This window comes from Mytilus edulis, chromosome 2 (genome assembly GCF_963676685.1).
Source record: "Mytilus edulis chromosome 2, xbMytEdul2.2, whole genome shotgun sequence".
Taxonomy (NCBI): domain Eukaryota; kingdom Metazoa; phylum Mollusca; class Bivalvia; order Mytilida; family Mytilidae; genus Mytilus; species Mytilus edulis.
Genome location: NC_092345.1, coordinates 10,214,715 through 10,235,673, shown reverse-complemented (window position 1 = coordinate 10,235,673; position 20,959 = coordinate 10,214,715). Strand labels below are relative to the sequence as shown.

General features: G+C 32.7%; 2 protein-coding genes across 5 annotated transcripts in view; one reads left to right on the top strand and one right to left on the bottom strand.

Annotated features, from left to right (window-relative positions):
* Positions 1–674: 674 nt before the first annotated feature.
* On the bottom strand, positions 675–7,960 carry LOC139511422 (ankyrin repeat domain-containing protein 54-like). 2 transcript variants are annotated; one of them, XM_071298139.1, is made up of 3 exons: positions 7,833–7,960; positions 2,120–2,218; positions 675–1,132 (listed from the first exon to the last, which is right to left on the bottom strand). In XM_071298139.1, exons 1-3 carry the CDS (start codon positions 7,858–7,860, stop codon positions 822–824), a joined length of 438 nt encoding a protein of 145 aa, XP_071154240.1. In that variant the 5' UTR covers positions 7,861–7,960; the 3' UTR covers positions 675–821. The 2 variants fall into 2 exon arrangements, with proteins under 2 accessions (XP_071154240.1, XP_071154239.1); XM_071298138.1 differs by lacking the exon at positions 7,833–7,960 and adding an exon at positions 4,628–4,877.
* A 7,221-nt stretch (positions 7,961–15,181) lies between these two features.
* Positions 15,182–20,959, top strand: part of LOC139511420 (nuclear GTPase SLIP-GC-like) — a 53,598-nt gene continuing 47,820 nt past the window's right edge. Inside the window, exons 1-2 of one of the 3 annotated variants that reach the window (XM_071298134.1) lie at positions 15,182–15,524; positions 19,116–19,199. In XM_071298134.1, coding sequence (XP_071154235.1) covers positions 15,361–15,524; positions 19,116–19,199 — 248 coding nt within the window. In that variant the 5' untranslated portion in view covers positions 15,182–15,360. The remainder of the gene's footprint in view (positions 15,525–19,115; positions 19,200–20,959) is intronic. The other 2 variants (XR_011662021.1, XM_071298135.1) reach the window with 2 other exon arrangements.

Here is a 20,959-nt window from a genome sequence, read left to right as displayed (position 1 = left end):
AAATGCAGGATTGCTATACAAGCCATAATCATACTCTTAGAATTATTTTTTTAACTCATAAACTTGAAAAAAATACAATTGATTGATCATGTGGTGTGAATTAACAATCAAATTTGAAGGTAGTTGGTCATCCCAACTTTTTGTTTCTGTTTGTGTTATAAAAAAAAAAAAAACTTCACTCATTCACTCATATGCTGAAAATAATGGTATAGACCAGGGCTCATGTCACCAGGAGACTGGGGCAAAGAAGTCGCTTTCCTTTCCATCTAAAGCTAAAACAAAGTTGCTTTCAAATTTCTTAGACACCTAGCTAAAATAATGGTATCTTATTACTACTGTACATTGTATTGTAAAACAGGGCAGAAGATACCAATGAAAATCATAAAGATTGAGTATTTCTATTGATTTTCTATTCATCCATCAGAGGTTTGATATCAGTGTACACAAATTCTTATTTACAGGTAGTCTGAAAATTCTTATTTACAAGGTAGTCTGAAAATTCTTATTAATCTTGTCTAATTCATTGATTCTCACAATGTTGGAACTCCACTTTATTTGGTTGGATGTTAGATTATCAACACGTTGAGTTTTATGTCATACTGATAACTTAGGATTATGAAACAGATGAAAGAAATATTGATAATTGTATTTCTATTAACAAAATTAAATAACTATTTTTTTCTAACATTTATAAATCTTCTTAAATATCTATGATATGATGATATGACCTGTGATTTTCAGTCTTGTATTTATATAAAATTACATCATCATAGACCAACAGGACTAGTAAAAATAATTGTATTCATGTAACAGAAATCTGTTCATTTTTTCTTCTTCTTTTTGCCTCCTTTCTTTCCACCCTTCTTTCCTTTTTTGCCTTTCTTTCCCTTTTTGCCTTTTCCTGACTTTTTCCTGGCCTTTTTCTCACCACCAGGAATACTGAAATCTGGAACTTCAAATACTTCACTGACTTCCTCAATTTCAGGCATATCACCCAGTTTAATATCATTTATAATGTTCCATATTTCAGATTCATGTTTTGTCAAGTCTATTGGTTTAATGCCTGTCACTGTCATTGCCTCTGGTTTAGCTCCAGCAATTAGTAAATGCTTCACAATTTCACTGTGGTTTCCTATGTAAGAAAAAGTTGATAATTGCAGAAAACAATATACATGTACTTACAAAATTATGGAAATAGTTTTATTTTTGTCTTTACAAAATGAAAATAATTAACTTTGCTAGAGAGAGTTGTAACCTTCGATTTATTATAACATTTATACAATTTTATGAACTGGAAATTAGCAGATGGAATATATTATTTAGTTATTTCAATAGTCCATTTGCCAATTCCTGTAATTGACCCTGTAATTAGAGATCCTTTTTTTGTTGTCACCCTTATGAGGGACATAAATTTGAATTGACTATGGAGAGCTAGGGGAAAGAGCAAATTTACCTGTGTGATGTGAGTAACCTTTAAGTTTTTCAAATCTTTTAATCACATTGATTTGTTGTTTAGCTATAATCTTTTGTCACCATAACCTATTTTTCATGAAAAAGAAGATAAACCACCTATACATCACTTTCAACTTTAATATCATGCTTTGCATTGGCAACAGCCATTTTTATCCGGTATAGAACCAGTCTACAATTGACAAAGGGAAGTAATTTGTTTAAAAAGTGTGTAATAACAGAATCAAATTGGTAATTGGCAAATGGACTATTGTAAAGGAGTATCTATAAATGGTGGCATTTTTCAGCTTTCTGGATCAAGGAAAGATAATCCCTAAACATAACATATCATTGCAATAGTAGTCTGTTGAAAAAAAAATACTGCAAGTTTAAGACGGCCCCTTACACAAGTTTCAACAGAATTCTTTGTATAATATGTTGATCAAGCTATATCTATTTATCTGTGTACTGAACAAGACTCAGCTGATGTAATTCGAAACTAACATATATGTTGGATATAATTAAAATTCTTATATATCAAACAAACAATCTTAAAAAATCAACATAATTTGGTGACAATATAGCCATGTGTGCAGCATGCATACCTTTATAAGATATAATCACAGGGTACATATTTAGAGGGGGGAAAATAGAGATGGTTTAACCTTACCTATCACTGCAGCATGAAGTGGTGTTACATTTAATCTTCCTTTCATATTAACATCACAACCATTCTCTATCAGTAATTTCACAACTGGTGTAAATCCTCCTGAAACAGAAATAAAGTCGTAAATTTTATGGTCGCTATTATGAATTGGTCAATCCCATCCTCAAGTGTGACTTTCTGAGTTAGTTGTTTGTACTTACATGAGCAACATAACAAGTGCTACATGTTGAGCAGATTCTGCTTACCCTTTTGAAGCACCTGAGATCACCCCTGTTGTTGTTTTTTTCAATCTTTAGTTTCTAGGTTATTTTGTCTGGTGGTCTTTTTTTTTTTTGCCATAGCCTTGTCACTTTATTTTCGACTGATCAGTTTGAAAGTCCCTTTTGGTATATTTCACCTGTCTTTTGTACTTTACAAGTACACCAAATAGTAGTATGATTTGTGAAATGAAGAAATAGTGTATATCGTAAATAAATTACCACAGATTTTGTTTATACACTTGATTCCCCAAGTTTTCTCTTGATAACCTTTTAATAGTCCAACAATATAAAAAAAAAAAATGACTGTCCCCTATTAGACTTATTGTGAATACACCTAAGGTCCTTATCGCTATTTGGAAATATGTGCCGCTTGACCCTAGAATATCTACAAGTTGAACTATTAACGTCATACAAAAATCACTTTTATATTGTGGTGTCAATTGTTTTTTAATGTGACATCAAAACCTTTGTGATGTCTTGTAATAGATGTATTTACACTGCATGCAAGTTTGTCTGCCATTACATAGGGGGTCTCATTGGGGGGTTATGATCCCGGATCTCGCTTACTGTTTTGTCAGATTCTCGTATCCTGCTTACACTATGTAAGTAAGCAATTCTCATTTTTTTTGTAATTTCCCATGTCCCATGTCCCGCTAGACTTCATTTCCCGTTTTCACGGCACAATAATTAGACTATAGACAATCCCGTGTCACGCTTAGACCCCAATAAGACCCACTACATAAATTCACACACGTTCATGTAAATTTTGACATCTCAATGAGTCAAAGCCAGAATTGATATCTTCAACAACACATACAGATACAGACAATTCAAAACATTTGAGTGATTGTTGTTGACGTCAAAAGGTTATTCAGGGCAGATATAACATGTATAAGGTCATTTGGAGAAAAAAAAACCAACAAAATACCAAAAGTGTACATGTTAATACATTTATAGCAGACAAATACTGAAATATCAATAAGGTGTATATATGTGACATGGGCGTTTTTCAATAAAAGCATACATTTCAGACCTAAAAAAAATGGAAGATCAACTTGTAAAAAATTTAATTTCAAGAGTTATTTTGAATACCTCTATAATAGACCTGTTTGTAAACAAAAAGTGCAATCTTAAATATTCTTTAAAATGATATTATTTTCATAATTTGTGTACTGTTTCGTAGGGGACTGTTGTCGTCCCCTACGAAACTTCTTCTAAACACACATATGTTTTGCAATTTTAAATGTTTCCTATAGACATTCCAGTTTGTTTACTTTATATACTAGAAAAATCTCATTTTTTTCTGAACTGGAAAACCATTTTTATCGATAAAGATTAGACAGTACTTCACATATGAAGGTTCAACTCATGTTACGCAGTGGACATTTTGATGCGTTTCGTAGTGGACAAAAAAGTTTCGTAGTTGACATCAAACCTATTATATGCTAATAAAAACATAATAAAAATTACATGAAACTAACCCTTGTTATTTGTTTTGCACGAATATAATTGAAAAAAGATTAAAAAAAGACTGCATGGTAGTGGTAGTGTCCACTACGAAACGTTTTTCTCTCATACTTGTTTCGTAAGGGACGTATTCGCATGTTTTATTTTTTTCCAACAATCCTTATATTGCAATAGTAACAAGACTGATTGTATTCATCAAAGCATTTATCAAGCTGTAGTCTGATGTTTTTTTCATAATATTAAAACCAGATGCTGAAGGAGATTTGACCCGTTTCGTAGTGGACATTTTGTTAGGGACACACCTGAAATTAAAAAACCTATATTGAAAGCTGTTTATCAAAATATGTTGGCTCTGAACATACTTTTGAATTATTAAAGAACTTATGTTAAGTAAAAAAAACATTTATTTCTTCATTTTTTTACCATATTTTAGAGTATGAATGTTGAACAGGCGGTCTAGGGACATGCCATTTTGGTTGTTTTGGACCATTCAGGAGTCAATATCTTATCAATCCCTCTAAAAATAAACTGTTTCTTTGCTTACAAATGTTAAATCTAATCAATGTACTGACTTCACAAAAAATTACTTGCAAAGATCAAACACATTTTTTTATAAAGTGGCTGGGACAAGAAAATACGTTTTTATTGAAAAACGCCCACATATATACATTTCAATATATTGATGATTTTATGTGTTGCGGGTTTGGAACGATAAGATACGAAGGTAGATAACAAAACTGATTATGTTAATAAAAGCTTATAAGTGTTGGCTTTATCGATATACCGGCACAAGCCTTTGATAGTGCACACGTCCCATCGCTGTCTTTCGAGTTTGAGTTTACTTTAAATTTAAGTAATTTCTTGACTGTTGAAAGATCACCACTTTCAGATGCCGCAATAAGACGACTTTCCATGTCTTTTCCTATGAAAATCTTCGACATAAGAACTCCACTCATTTTGTTTATTTTAAAATACAAAATGTAATGTAAAGAAGCTTGTTGTCAGGTTATTGTTTACATCAATCATGTATTTATGTCTTCCAAACTAGAGAGTTCTTTTAAAGTAGAAAAGAGTCGTCTCCCTTTCCGCGGATAGTGGACAGTGGCTACATTATTTTTTTTATATTTTTGTAGTCACTCGAGCTTTCGATTTTTGTCGAAAAAAATCGACATAGAGATCCTACATTCCGACGTCGTCGGCGGTGGCGTCCACAAATATTCACCCTGTGGTTGAATTTTTTTTTTAAATAACTAGTGACTTTCTGGCGGACCTATAATACATATTGTATCATATGTCTCTGTTTATCAACATAAGATAGTATCCAGAAGTAAATTTTGTAAATTATAAATAACTGTTTTTACCGTAATTTACCATAGGCACTCGTCTCAAAACCCCCCCCCCTTTATATATATAAAAGCCATATAGGGAAACAGTTCTGAGACGAGTGCCTGTGTAATTTACTTATACATTTTATAAAAGGACTAAGTTTTTCTGCCACGAAACATTACATTCACTCTGTGGTTAAAGTTTTTAAAATTTTAATAACTTTCTTAAACTATCATGAAATTGTACCAAACTTGGACAGAAGCTTGTATCTAGAAGGAAATTTTGTTAAAATTTTGTACCTGTTTTTTCTGTATTTTACTTATAAATGTTCTTAGTTTTCTTCCAGTTAAGCTAGGTTCACACTGCCGATCAGATCAACTCGATCAACCCCGATCAAGACAAATATCGTGATTGGGAGACTGGTCTGACTCAATCGACAAGCATGCTCGGGATAGTCTTCCTTGCTCTTTATCGATCGGACTTTCTACCCGAGAGTTTTTGACATGTCAAAAACATTCGAGTAAGGATCGAGAAGCAATTCAGTCGAGAAGTCATCGAGAATTCGTCGAGTAACGGTCGAATGATCGGGAAAGGATCGTGTAGAGATCGAGTTTGGTCGGAATACAAAAAAATTACCGATCAGTACTCGATCATTTCGACCTTTGCTCGACTAATGTCTGATCATTTTCCAGATTAACTTGATCAATGCCCGATCGCTTCCAGATCACTGCGACTTCTATATTTATTTTTATCCCAGAACAATTCGACCAATACCCGATCCCTTCGCGACCACATTCGACTACTCTTAGATCTCTACTCGGCCATACACGAGAACACATGACTGCTACACGATTCTCTAAAAGTGTGTGCTGATCTGATGAACTCTCATAACTCTGCTTCCGAAAAATATATTGTCAACATTGTTTTAACTGTACAAAAATTCCTCCATGTACAGTACATGTCTAAACTTTTGCACGTAGAGGTAACATTTTAAAAGAGAGACAAAAGACACCAAAGAACCAAGCAAACTCAAAGGTTGAAAACAAACCGACACAGTCATAGCAAAAAACGAAAAGAAGACAAACAGCAGTCCACATGCATAACATAGAAAACTAAAAACTTAGCTTAGTACACGTAACCCAACAAAACCTGAGAAGAACGAAGGTGTTACGGGAGGGAAGAAAATCCTGCAATTTTGGCAAAGGCGGATTTTTCAAATATGAAGGTAATTGTACAATAACATTCATTTTTAGACTGCTGATGACTAAGTTATCATTCAAAGTTGGTTTTTAAGAACATCAGGATTATAGTTTACCTGTTTTATGGATTAGTTTCTGTTTTGTCTGTCCGTATTTTCCGTTTGTCCAGAAATGGTTGTAGTATAAATTATTTGATATAAATTATTTTGTTCAAATCAAGAATATTTTATACCGTTTACAAATCCTTGTTTATGAAAATGCAATTCCTAGTTTTAATTGACAATTCAATTTCTGTTTAATTTTATATCATATATACTTTATATGTTTTGGTTTTATGGTGGTTTTTTGTGTGTGTTATTAATCCATTTTAGAACAGTTAAACTGTGATATAATATTTAAATATTTTTAAATAGTTATCTGAAAACAAGCGCGGACGTCAACGAAAACGTTTCATAATATTTCAACATTAACGCGGACGTCATCGAAAACATGTACCATATGAATTCATAAATGTGATATGAAACAGACGTTACGGTAATCGGTGATAGGTTTTCTTTGTCCTGTATATTTTATTTCCCAAATTACATAAATTAAGAAAATGTGTAACTACAAGAAATAGACAATTTAATAATTGATCTGGATTGGGTTTACCAAATAGAGAATGATTTGGAAAACATATGAATAGAGAAAAATGGGGGGAGGGATAGAGAAATAATAGGGAGAAAAAGTATGAAAATTAATTGCAGAGAATGAAGAATTTAGTAATATCAATTATATGCGATTAACAGAATAACCTTTATTCTGAATATAATGAAAATGTACTAGATATTATCGATTTGGGGGGGGGGGATTGAAAACTAATGGCAAAAAATAAAGAACAGAGTGAAATGGGTGTTTAAATATAAAGAATAGAGAAAAAAAATGTATAACATGTTAAAATGAAGCATGGTCAATCAATTATCAACACTTTACTTACATCTTTCAAATTACAAAAATGTATGTAACCTAAAGCCAATTTCCGTCGTATACCACAAACTACTTAAAACCTTTACTATAAATTCTTTCTTACATAAATTTATTATGTAACGAAAATTGGTTTTGAAATTTTGTCAAAACAACTTTAGGTCACATTGCAGTCATTTTTTTTCTTCATTCGAACTTTTTGACGTAATTTCACACAAAAATGAGACGAAAGCAAACTAAACACTCGCTGCAAATGCGTCTACATGCAGTTTGTCGTCGTCGTTTGTTAGTTGAAACGATGCATTTCTTTCTAACTTTAACATTAAATCAATTATCTAATTATCCAAACGTGTTCTCGCTTGTAAAAATTCAAAACAATGTATAAAGATACTCAAATTTAGGTATCACCCTGGGCTCCTTTTTTCCATTAAAATAACAGCTATGAAAGAAAATTTGAGTAATTTTAGACAATATTTTGAGTTATGACAAGCAAAAACATACCTCTTTTTAAAATCATCGCTATCTTCATACATTCATCTAATTAAGATGAAGAACTGTCAATAAAATTAAATATGCATAGAGGAGCGATGTCCTCTGTGGATTTCTACGGAGGCTTTTTTTCCCTGCGTAATAAGTTCAAATAACAACAAAATGCGCATGCGTTTTTAACAGTTCTAGCAGGGTCAGCAAACTCTGATTAAACGATGCATTTGTTTCTACTTCTGTAACGTTTAACAAACTATAACAAACGGCACACAACGTTTACCAAACTTTGGTTAGAAAGAAATGCACTCTTGATCTCTTGATAGATATATATGTAAAGTTGTAAACAGTTTCAGAAAAGGTATCACTACAGGGGATTGAAATTCTACTATTGGTAAAATTTTGGGGAAATATGTGACATCTTTGCCCTCTTTTGCAATATTGTTTAGCAAAAACATGCAGATTGTTGCCATAAAGCAAAAAGAAAATAAATATCTTTAACCCTTTAAATACTGGATATCAAATCTATGAAAAATACTGATAACATACTTATGCACAATATAGTACTGACTCCTCTGCACCAGGCACGAGGATGACATACCATTTATGTGCAACTTCTTACCATATCTTACCATATCATTAATGTCCCGATACACATTTTAATATGCACCCACCATGCCATATAGCACCGTCCCTTGGTGCCTTTTGCAGTTCAGCTAGATATATTTAGCCTACTCACAGTATTCTTTTTTGTTACTATCCAGAGGTGTGCCTGAGACAAAGGTTTTATATATATACTAATATGTGAAAACTGTTGTTTCTTATTTGTGTTTGTAACTATGTGTTGTTTATTATATTTGTAAAAGAATATTATATTACAATGATATTATATTATGCTCATTTTATGGAAATAAAGCTTCTTCTTCTTCTTCTTCTCCTTCTTCTTCCGGTACGCTTTATTTGTAAGATAGCAAGGACAAGGGGCTGGTAAAGTTTATGTATATTGGTGTCTATCATAAGTACTAATCCAGAGACAAATCTCATTTTGTGGTGTCATTTTCAAAAAAAGAGCAATAAAACTACCATTACATATCAGTGTCCACTATGAGGAAGTTTTTATAAGCATAGGGTTCCTCTTTGTTGAGTTAATGCAAGTTTTGCATACTGCCCATACAGTGGTCATCGTGTCAGCCACTGCCTCAACTAGATTTCTCGGCGCCCGTTGCTTTCTACAACATCTTCTATGCACTCTTCAATCTCCGTCATTACTATTAACCTGTCTCTTTGAGCTCTTACCACCTCTCCCAAAAAATCCAACTGCTTTATTTCTATGTAGATATTTTAAATGTATGATTTTACTCGGACCTTCTACTGAATATAACCAAATAAACGGAGAATGTTTCCAGCTAGCATACATAACATTTTAAAGGGTCATTACGCAACAACAGCCACCTAAATTCGCATTTGATCTGTGTTTTATGGTAATAAGCATTGTGTGTTGAGGCAAAATAAAGTTAGAGAACGGAAATAGTTATGTGCTCTACTGATGGAGATACGGCGATGCTTATCCATAAATTTCTTATTAAGGAGCTATATCGGTACAATTTAGCGATGTTACAATTTTTTCTTTAAAAAGTTGTTTTTTTATGTAATAAGGACACACTAAACCAATTTCATTTTTTAGGGGGAAAGTAGTATGAATTACAACAGTCATAAAAAACATAACTTTTTATTTGTTTGAAATGTCCTTCTGGGGGGATTCCCTGTTTTTCCGAACTAAAAACACCCGAAATTCCGCATATTGGACTTTCATCCTTTTTTAGGGTTAAATTAACTATTGATCATAATATATGTAAATCGAGATTTTGATCAAAAAGCATTTTTGTTTTTATAGTAAATTTTCAGTACCTACCCCCTGCTTGGAAGCATCAAATGAGGTACTGTCCACCAAAGGTTGTGGGAGGCTGTTCCATATCCGTATGCTTTCTTGAAAGAAGGAATGCCTGTATGTTGAAGTTCTGGCATACGGTACGATAAATCGTGTTGTGTGTCCTCTTGCTACGGATGATATAGTTTGTAGCTCTAGCGTTGGTATTGCTACGAGGCCATTTACTATCCTGTACATCATTACTGCTTTGCAGTTGGCCCTCCTCTCGGCTAGTGGTTGCCACTGTAGAGTTTTTAGCATTGATGTTACATTGGTGGTTTGTTGGTAGTTGTTCAATACAAACCGGGCTGATCTTCTTTGCACACTTTCTAATTTCTGTATGTTAAGGTTGGTGAACGGGTCCCAGACTGAGCATGCATACTCAAGCAATGGTCTTACTAGTGTTGTGTAGCATACAGCCGTTGTTTGTTGGGGACAGTGCTGAAGATTTCTTTGGATGAAGGCCCTGGTTGAATTAGCCTTTTTAACTATATACTCTCTATATGGGTGTTCCAATTAATAGTTTTGTGGATTGTGACGCCTAGATATTTTGCTGAGTCAACCAGTTCTAAATTGTGCCCATGAATGTTGTAGCTTGTTAGATGTGGTTTGTGCATGTTGGTAACGCATAGCAGTTGGCATTTGTTGCCGGGATGGAATTCTATTTGCCAATCAGATTCCCATCAGAGCAAGTTGTTCATGTCTTCTTGTAGTACCTGAGAGACTGCATCATTTTGGATCCTTCTGTACAGTACGCAGTCATCAGCAAATAGACGAACTGTTGATGACTGAACATAGTCTAGTAGGTCGTTGATGAACAGAAAGAACATGAGTGGTCCAAGTACGCTCCCCTGTGGTACCCCTGATTGGACTGGTGCAGTGTGATATGTTTTACCATCCACAACGACTCTCTGATTTCTGGAGCTGAGGAAGTTCCTTATCCATTGAAGTGTTGGCCCGCTTATACCATAGTACTCTGCTTTGTATAAAAGTCTCTCGTGAGGGACTTTATCGAATGCCTTGGAAAAATCAAGCAAGATAAGGTCAATTTGTTCACCGAGATCTATGTTTTAGACAGGTCCTGTATTGTAAGGATAAGTTGTGACTCGCAGGAACGGTTCTTTCTGAATCCATATTGAGCGTCGTTTAGGATGCCGTGGATATCAAGATGTTTTGCAATACTGTACTGGATATAATATGCTCTAAGATCTTGCATGTGACAACAGTCAATGAAACTGGACGGTAGTTACTTGCACTTGATTAATCTCCTTTCTTGAAAATTGGACCAAGGCAACAAAGGCTTCTTTCCATTCAGGGGATATGGTGCCTTGATTTATTGATACTTGAAAGAACATGGTAAATGTTTCTGCTATAAAATGTAGGTATGGAGCAATTAAGCTCTCTCATAAGATAAGATAAGAAAACTTTTTTTGACGAAATTTTGATTCGGCATAAGTACAAATAAGCAACACAAGCTCTCACTCTCAGTGACTGCTGTGGAAAGTAAACTTGGAATTGATAGTACAAATCTAAAACACAATAAGTACATTGTTCATACACTTGTATCGAAGATTGGCTATTTTTAAAGTTGAGTAACTATTCAGATTACGTTAATTACATTTTACATGTGCAGTACGTTGAATTAGTTTTGAAAATAATGCTATCCAGCTATACATGACAGTGTCAATGAAACAATGGCAATCGTATCCCCCAGAGCAATCTGCTCTTTGATTTCTTAAGCTTCAGATCCAGATTTCTTGTTTATAATTTCAGTATGTATTATTTTTTACTCTTAATTCCAAATTTAAACATGTTAAAGTATATATTTTAGTAAAAATTAAATATGGATCGCCGCAATGTGCCTAAAAACCTGAAAAGAATCACTGGCGTTGTTTGACAATAGTTCCAACTTTAGACTATGTTATAGAAATCTCAACTGAGAATATGTTATGGTAATCTCACCTGAGACTATGTTATGGTAATCTCACCTGAGACTATGTTATGGTAATCTCACCTGAGACTATGTTATAGTAATCTCACCTGAGACTATGTTATAGTAATCTCACCTGAGACTATGTTATGGTAATCTGACTATGTTATGGTAATCTCACCTGAGACTATGTTATAGTAATCTCACCTGAGACTATGTTATGGTAATCTCACCTGAGACTATGTTATGGTAATCTCACCTGAGACTATGTTATGTTAATCTCACCTGAGACTATGTTATGTTAATCTCACCTGAGACTATGTTATGGTATATGTAATGGTATATATTGAGCAAAATAGCAGCGGAAGTCTTAATACCTTTCTTAGACTTATCACATAAAGTTTTATTTAAAAATCGGTATATATGCATTACAAACATAAGCTCTGAAGAGCTTTTAAAAACCGACAGAGCAACCTGAATAAAGCAAAACATACATATTAAGCCATGCACACATAAATTAAACATATAAAGTAAGAGTTCATATCAGTATGTAAACATGCAGCACAAAAGTTCTTTAAAGCATCTTAAAGTAAACAAACACTGAAACATGCACTTATGAGATAACAACACAAATTTAAAGCAAAAATAAAATGGTTTGCACATTAAAAGCACATTTAGATTAGTTAAGTGACTGAAATTAGCACAGATTAGTTGAGTAACTGAAATTAGCACAAACAGCAGAAGCACTATTATAGTAAAGATAGCAAAATAAATTTGACATGCTGAAAATAAAGCATTAAATAAAAAAATAATGAACAGAAACTATCTGGTTTTGCAGGCAAAACATTGGCATGAGGTGCCAGACCAAGAATTTATTCAGTTTGGTACTCCTAACTACAGAATTATGGATCTTAACAGATGCTATTAGTAGTTTTACAATGATTATAAGAAAACAGTAGCACCATAGAGCAGGGTATAACACTGGGTCTTTGGTATTTAGTCAAGGTAGAGTCGTAGAGTAGGGTAGAGCACTAGGTCTTTGGTACTTTGCCAAGATAGAGCAGGATAGAGCACTAGGTCTTTGGTATTAAGCCAAGGTAGAGCCGTAGTGCACTAGATCTTTTCCGGGTATTTGGCTTATGTCTGAGAACCGTAGTGCACTAGGTCTTTGGTCGATTTGGCCATGGTCAGTTAGTACGAGAGAGAGTTAATCAGTCAATTTTCTATTGTTTATATTTTTTCGTTTGGGCTTGTATTACATTTTCCTTCGAGTTTATATGATCCGTTCATCCTATTTCGACTCTTCAAAATTCAAGAATCTATCCTAAATTGAGGTTAACTTTACTCTATAGGATGACCCACAGAAATTATTGAAACTTATTTCCAGTGGGGTCCTTCAATGATTTGTATAGAATACAAATCCTTGGGTGTTTATATATTCCTCTCAAGTGTGTTTGCAAAAAAAGCATTTAACAAAAAAAAGGAAGTGTTAACCTTTAGATTGGCAGTGCGAGCGTATATTTGTTCTGCATAATACTTACCCCCCTGGAAGAAACTATGGATACTAAAAGTCCTTGGGAACAAACATTACATAATATTATTTCCAACTTCATGAGATATTTTCCTGGAACCGGCTAAAACGTCGTAGGGTTACATACTATTTGTTTCTTAAAGAAAGAGTGGCATTTGATTTTTTACACCTAATAACATCTTAATTAATGTTCACCTCATATGACATTTACATGACATGTAGTACATACAAAGAGTGGAGTCTGAGGAATACAACAATATTTTTACATATTTAAACGATTTATATATTTATTCTAAACAAGGTTAGAATATACATCTTATAATATGAATGAATGAATGAATGGTCTTTATTCTCATAACCCAAAAAAAGAGTTATAGAGAAGATATTCCAATAATATATATAACATATATAAGATATAGCATGTGTGAAATACAAATTAATATGATAAATATTTACACTAAAGATAAATATATATAGTATATATTACTGCATGCCGAACTGTGTTACTAAACTAAATGGTCTGTTAGTCTGTACCAATGAAGAAAGTTTAGGTTAAACATGAAGTAAGCTACAAATTTTCAGTTGAAAATGCCTGAACTTCATTATTGGAAATTTGCTCCTTACATTTGAAGCTAGAACTAATTTTGGATATTATAGTATATATCCGTAGAATCATAATTAAATATTTCTAGAACTTTAGTTATCTAATAATCATGATAACTATTCCTAGAACTTTTATAATATAACAAATATTCCTGAAACTTTTATTATACATTTCATAGTATAACAACTTGAATTTTCCTGAAACTTTTATGATAGAGTGGGGCGCTCATATTCGCCGTGGACACAATTTCGCCGTTTTATGAGTTTGAGGTGTAAAAACTTCAAAGGATGGTTGAAATGGAAGAAATATGCCGGTAAATTATATTTTCATAACAAATATGATTATTTTTGAAAATGAGACTAAATTTCGGCATTTACCGCAAAGGACCGAAAAACGGACAACTATTTTCAGCCAATTTCCTGAATGAAAAAAACGATTTGAAAGAAGTATTTCTTAGTAATTCTTTGACGGGTTGCCCTAAACTTCATTTTTTTTTACACCTTTCAAATGTCTGCTATTCATCTGTAATGAAATTTATTTGATAAATATTGTTTAAAGCTGCAGTTATTTGGTTTAAATTAGATGTGTAAAAACGGCGAATATGTGTCCCCCGTTGACAAAACATTAGGAAATTTCAAACACCCTTTAATCCAACTTTTCAGATGATTTTTCTCAAAACAAACACGTTTTAAAGCTAAGAATAATTTGCATGTGAAGTTATCTTCATATAGAAATATCAGTATACTTCAAAAACATAAAGACCTGAACATAAACCGAAGAAAACCTGGAAAGATATGGCGAAAATGAGCACCCCACTCTATAACAAATATTCCTGGAACTTTTCTATTAAACGTTGTCCACAATATTTATTTCAAAGAACTTGAAGCATATAACAAAATATCCATTGCCATTTGGGAACTTTTTTGTGTTATATTTTATCCTTCGTGAAGGAAATTTTCTTATAGGATCTTATAGGATTGGATAAACTGAAATCATATAAGGAAACTTCCCAATCAAAGATCCATTCAATGGATCTTTTATTATATATGCTAAAATTTCTTTGGAACAAATATTTGCAGGACTTATTTTCTGTCCCACATTGACCTTTGAATTCTTCCAATCCAGGTTGTGTTACTAAAATTTTAAAGGCATAAGCAGAACTTAGTTTCAATATTATTAGGTTTTATCTTTTTATATAAGCTATTATTTTAGGGGCCAGCTGAAGGACACCTACGGGTGCGGGAATTCTCGCTACATTGAAGACCCATTGGTTGCCTTCGGCTGTTGTTTGCTCTATGGTCGGGTGGTTGTCGCTTTGACATATTCACCATTTCCTTTCTCAATTTTATTACTTGTTTATTTGTATTTGTATTTCCGAGTAGTCGATCGTAAAAGCCCGAGAAGTTACGATTGGTCGAATACGACGCTTTAGCAAATTATTTGAATTTATAAAAATACATCTATGATCTAAGTAATCTATGAGACTATTCTACAACGAACTTGGATGTTACATAATATGCACTGTTTCTAGTGAAGTCTGGTTATATCTGAAAAATGTCAAAGATTAAGAGAGAAAACGTTGAACCGATAAATGAGCAAGAGAGTCCTGCAACAAAGAAAGTGAAAGTAGAAACAGTTGATACAGCTTCTGAAAGTAATTGTATAGATGTGAATGGAGCTACCAGAATCAAATCAAAGGAAGGACACGTCTTATATAAGTATGAATAACACTTTGTTTTACTTAGGCAGCAACCATTTGATTTTCTGGGGGGGGGGGGGGGGGGGGGGGGGGCACACCTGTCAACCTGTGACGATGAAAATGCAGGTCATGACCTGCATTGAAGAATCAAATCTCAGGTCATAACACGTACGAACTTTTTCGAGCTGAATTTCAGTATTTATGGTACATTTTCTTATAATGTATATCAAAGATACCAAAACATCAATGCATGTTCACTTGGTTAAGTCATTTTAAATCTTATTTATTATTATTTCATCGCACTTTTAAAGATTTTTATAAATTTGTGTAACACAGTCTTATGTTCTTTACTTTTTGTCATTATCTAAAATTTATTTTTCAAATGTAATTTTAAAATGAGACTACTGGCTATGTAGCCTTTGAACATACCATGTAGAGGTATTACATCTACGAACATTCATCTCTCAATTGAAAAGGAAATTAGACTATGATAAAATATAGTAATACAGTTAAAAGAAATATAAATGTAAAAAATAATTTTCAACTTTAAAAAAAAAATTGTATAAAGGTATAAAACAATGTAAAAATAATGAAGTTATTTTTCAATATGTATTTGAATTTTATATTTTTATGATTTAATCTTTTTCACCCATAAAACGTAAATATAAGGAATAATTTTGAATGGTGACAAATAAGGGGAAGTAACTCTAGTTCAAATATGTTTGTAAACCAGTAGTGCAATTTATTTACGACCTAAAGCTAAGGTAATTGGTGTTAATTAACAGTGTGTTTGACACCAAAGCTGTCAAGTGAAGCCATGCACTAAATGGGTCACTTAATTTGACAGTTTACATAGCTAGATGAACTGCCTGTTCATGGAAGAATTACGAATTTTCCGGTATTTCAAAGGAATATTACTTATGAAAATTATTCTCAAGGCTAAGAAATACGTGTGAAATCAGGTCATTTTCGGAATTCCCGGGTCATTGAAATGACCCGGCGGGTGTCCCGGGTGATCCCTCAGAATTGTGAAAATCTCAGGTCACACCCGCAGAATACGGGTCAGTTGACAGGTATGGGGGGGGGGGCTATGGTTTTTTTTTCTGGACAAATTTTTTTTTCGACTGCGGCAAAAAACAATCAATTTTTTCGCGACAAGTCGAAAACAATTTTTTTCTTTCAATTTTAGCATTACATATAGTGGCATCTGAGGGTGAAACAAACAATTTTTTTTTTCTCAGAATCAAAAACAAATTATTTTTTTCTCCAAAAACTGGAAACAAACTTTTTTTTCCAAACCCCCCCCCCCAGAAAATCAAATGGTTGCTGCCTTATGGAGTTATCAATGGTTATTATCTTCTCATTTTTTTGAATGCATGCTTTGACAAATAATCATGATAAGGGGGTATCATTGTTGATTAATTTAATCGGTATATACATATTGTATATCTAAATGAAATCTCATTTTATAATACATAATTTATCACATTTCAAGAACAAGTACATGAGTATATGTAGATTTCACATTGCTGATGTATCAGTTTAAGGTTCATATGTCATGTATGTGACCCTATGGCTAAAATGGATGTTTTTTCACCTCAAAATTTACAGATAAATAAATTTCAAATATGTTTTTGTTTTCAGAAAAATAAAAACTTACCAGGATTTTGCAGTGCACTTTTTTCATTCCTCGAGAAGGTGCCAAAATAAACTTAAGCAGTCAGGGGACTTACTTAAACAAGTGATTTTCTAAATCACTGATTCAAGTAACATTATTTCCATAAAGGTTGGAAGTTAGAGTTGTCTTTCTTTAATAATCACTTATTTAAGTAGTACAAATTAAGGTGGTACCCAACACTTTCACTAAAATTAATTTGGCTCGTTTAATTTTTATAAAATTTTGTCAAAGTACTTACTTTGACCCTTTAACAAAAATATAAAAATTTCAAAAATTTTGAACCAACCGTTTTGTCAGAAAAATTACACTGGTTATATAGCAGTTTTTCAAACACATATTTTGATCATTGGGAAGCTTAATATTCCCATATGAACACAACGTCATTAAAACGTTCTGCTGATTTTACAGAGTTATCTCCCTGTAGTGTTAGGTACCACCTTAATCACTAGAAGAAGTGATTTAATTTTATTGTAGCTTTAAATATAGAATACTAATGATCCAGGGACTAATTATGTTTCTAAACTTATCAGAACCAACATCTGTGTTGTCTAGGATGACTAGGTCATTTCAGGTGATGACCTTGTACTGAATCTAGGATAATGACATAAAAATCACTTGTTTAAGTATCAGACCTCAATTTCCTTCCCAAAAATCATTTCTTTAAGTATCATTCTGTTAATAACCCCCACTAATTTCAACACCCCCAACAGTGAAATTTTTATCGCGAACAGTAGAATTTTATTACATAATCTGAAAGATGAAACCTTGAACTTCACAGGAAAAATACTCCCACTGCTGTGAAAAATCTTTGAAGAAAGTATCAGTTCATTATGTAAAGCCATTATTATAGCATTTTTTCAACTAAAATAGAATTTTCAGCTAAATGATAGCATCAAAGGCATAAACCTTGCTACTTAAAAGAAGCAAAAAGTTTATATTTTTAATTTTACTAATTAAAAGATATTATTTAAACTTATGTGTTTAAAATTTTGAAAAAACTACAAAATCTCAATTTGTGACAAAACCTCGAATTTGCTACTCAAATAAGTGATTTAAAAATCACTTATTTCAGTAAGTCCCCTGACTGTTAAGTTGGGAAACAAGTTTGAGAACTTCCCTCCATGTAATAATTAAAGTGAGCGGTATAGACAACTTTCGAGTTCGATGCATTTCCGTCAAAAACTCTGGTTTTAGTGAACGTCATTTGTGTGTTTAGGGGCTTCGTCTCTTCCATTCCAATGTTGAGCGAGTGGTTGGAAAACTATAATTCTATATTGTACGAATTATACGACAAATTGAATTCTCAAAATTGACAATCAGCATTGACGTCATTAGGGAATTGTCATTAAGTACCTACAGAACAACCATTATTTCTAGTTTATCCTGCACAATGACGATCACCAAGACGCTTGATGAACGTAAATAGTGCAGGGATACAGGCGACCCCCTCTATCTGGTAAATGACGTCATAAAGGCGCGTATAATTGACGAGTTTTTTCCGGTGACGGATGAACTCGAAAGTGGTCTATTGATTGACATGGACAATAGATGGACAATAGATACCTGGCAATAATTGGTGATTTAACTGTGTATCTGAGTGGACCATATCAAGGGAAACTCAAATGTTTGTTAATTTTATCATCTTCTGCAGGCTAGGGATGAAAAAAAGTGCATGGCAAAATCCAGTTAAGTTATGAAATTTCTAAGTCATACAATGCATTTGAATTCTATTTATCTAGGGCATGCTATGCCTTCAAATTTGTTCAGATGCACAGGTTTGTCTGTACTCAGAGTAAACTTTGAGGTGAAAATACAGCCATTTTAGACATAGGGGTCCACATGAACCTTGATACTATTAATTTTCTGTTTATATATCGGCTGCATCATATTATATCCACTCTCCTTTTATTTATATATATTTTTATCTTCCAGGTGTAGACAGTTGATATCAAATATAAAAAATTCTTTAGCTAAACAGAAGAAGGACAAATGTAAAGAAACATTGGATAATTGGAAGTAAGACAAATTTTTAATCTCCTTCTGTTATCATGGTTATCATCATGATCATGTTTATGAAATCGATTGTTATTTGTATCAGTGATATTAAGTTTTAGATTTTGAACATGAGTGCACTAGCAACATACCATGTTAAAATCTTAAATTGAACTATAATATAGTGGAAATATGTTTTCCTGTTTTTCTTGTGCAGACAACTTCAGTCTACTGCAGCATTTAGCATGTTTAGGTACAATCTGTTTTTATAGTATTTTACACATCAATAACTTTGTCAAACTTTACGGAAGCTTTGTTTTTTTTATGATAAAAAGACAGCAGTATAAAAATATACATGACATGCATGATATAGAGTGCAAAATTTTGAAAAGTATTTTTTGAAAAACATTCAAGTTTCAACCATTGAAATCAAAATGTTTCCTCTGTCATGTGTCTGTTTAAATAATTGTGCCTTTCATGAAGCTTTTCACATCTTTACCTTGGTTTTCATTTTTATGTGCCAAAGAACCTTTTTTACCTGACAAAATATAGCTGTATATACTTATTCAAACCAACAAAGTCAACAACAGTTACAAATGTAAACATAGCCTATGGGGGAAGAATTGTGTAACAACACATGGATCTGATTAGTTGTATTTTTTAAATTTTTTTATATATTGTTTTTATACTCCACCAAGGGGCATTGTGCATCTGTTCTTCCTTCCATTTGTCCGTCTGTCCTGAGCTTCAGGTTAAAGTTTTTGACATTTGGTCAAGGTAGTTTTTGATGATGTTGAAGTCCAATCAACCAGTGAAACTTAGTAAACATGTTAACTATGATTATTATCATATGATATTTCAAATTTTAATGCAAAGTTATAGATTTTTTCTCATTTTGACACTCCACTGATCATTGAAAATGATAGTGCAGATGGGGCATCCCTGTACTATTGATACATAGTGGGACATCAATCTGTGTCACACATTCTTGTTTTTTTTATCTCGCAAGTAATCCTTAGAAGCATGAAATGTCCACCAATTCCATATTGTAATAAACCCAGATAGAACAATAGCATTTACTAATTTAACTGTTAAACTATAAAAGATATGTTTTCTTAAAAGGGATGGGGCTTTTTTTGCAATAGAACTTTGAGCACCTGAATTTCATGAAGAAATTTTCATGTGTTTTTTATCAAACATACAAAAATGTTCATGAATTTTTAGCAGTCTTTTTTACATTGTTTCTTCATACAAATAATTGATACTTGAATCTTAAATAACTAATAAACTGAAGACCAACCGCTTCATTAATTTGCCTTTCTTTTCTGACATTTCTGTATGTAAATAATGAGGTTCTGTCAACAGATTAGGTTTCTCCAGTAAACTTAAATTCTGAATAGACAATAAAGTAATTTTACCACTACAAAATTAACATGGATTTTTCTCAAACATGAGAAACATTTTCAGAAATGTATATATCTATGTCAGGTAATACCTTACCTACAAATGAATTTTCAGGTATACTGGTAAAATCAGGTTGTCTGATATCCAATTAATCCTTGTCACTAGAAACTTATTCAATTGCAGGGTATTTAATTATGAATAACTGTATACCAAATAATTAACAGAACTTTTCAGTTGTACAAAAATAAAGCAACTATATATTGTTCCTTTATATCAAACTTGGATCTCCCTTTAAACATTTTAAGTGAAAAAACAAAACAAAGATAGGTTGATTGATACAGATGATGTTGTTATCAATGGCAGATCCAGAGGGGGCCTGC

What these genes read in the sequence shown, in the direction of transcription:
- LOC139511422 (XM_071298138.1), bottom strand. Translation starts at nt 4,799, where the DNA reads ATGAGTGGAGTTCTTATGTCGAAGATTTTCATAGGAAAAGACATGGAA. An exon ending in ACTATCAAAGGCTTGTGCCG is followed by an intron (nt 2,219 to 4,627) that starts GTATATCGATAA and finishes TTTCTGTTTCAG; the next exon opens with GAGGATTTACACCAGTTGTG. An exon ending in ACTTCATGCTGCAGTGATAG is followed by an intron (nt 1,133 to 2,119) that starts GTAAGGTTAAAC and finishes TTTCTTACATAG; the next exon opens with GAAACCACAGTGAAATTGTG.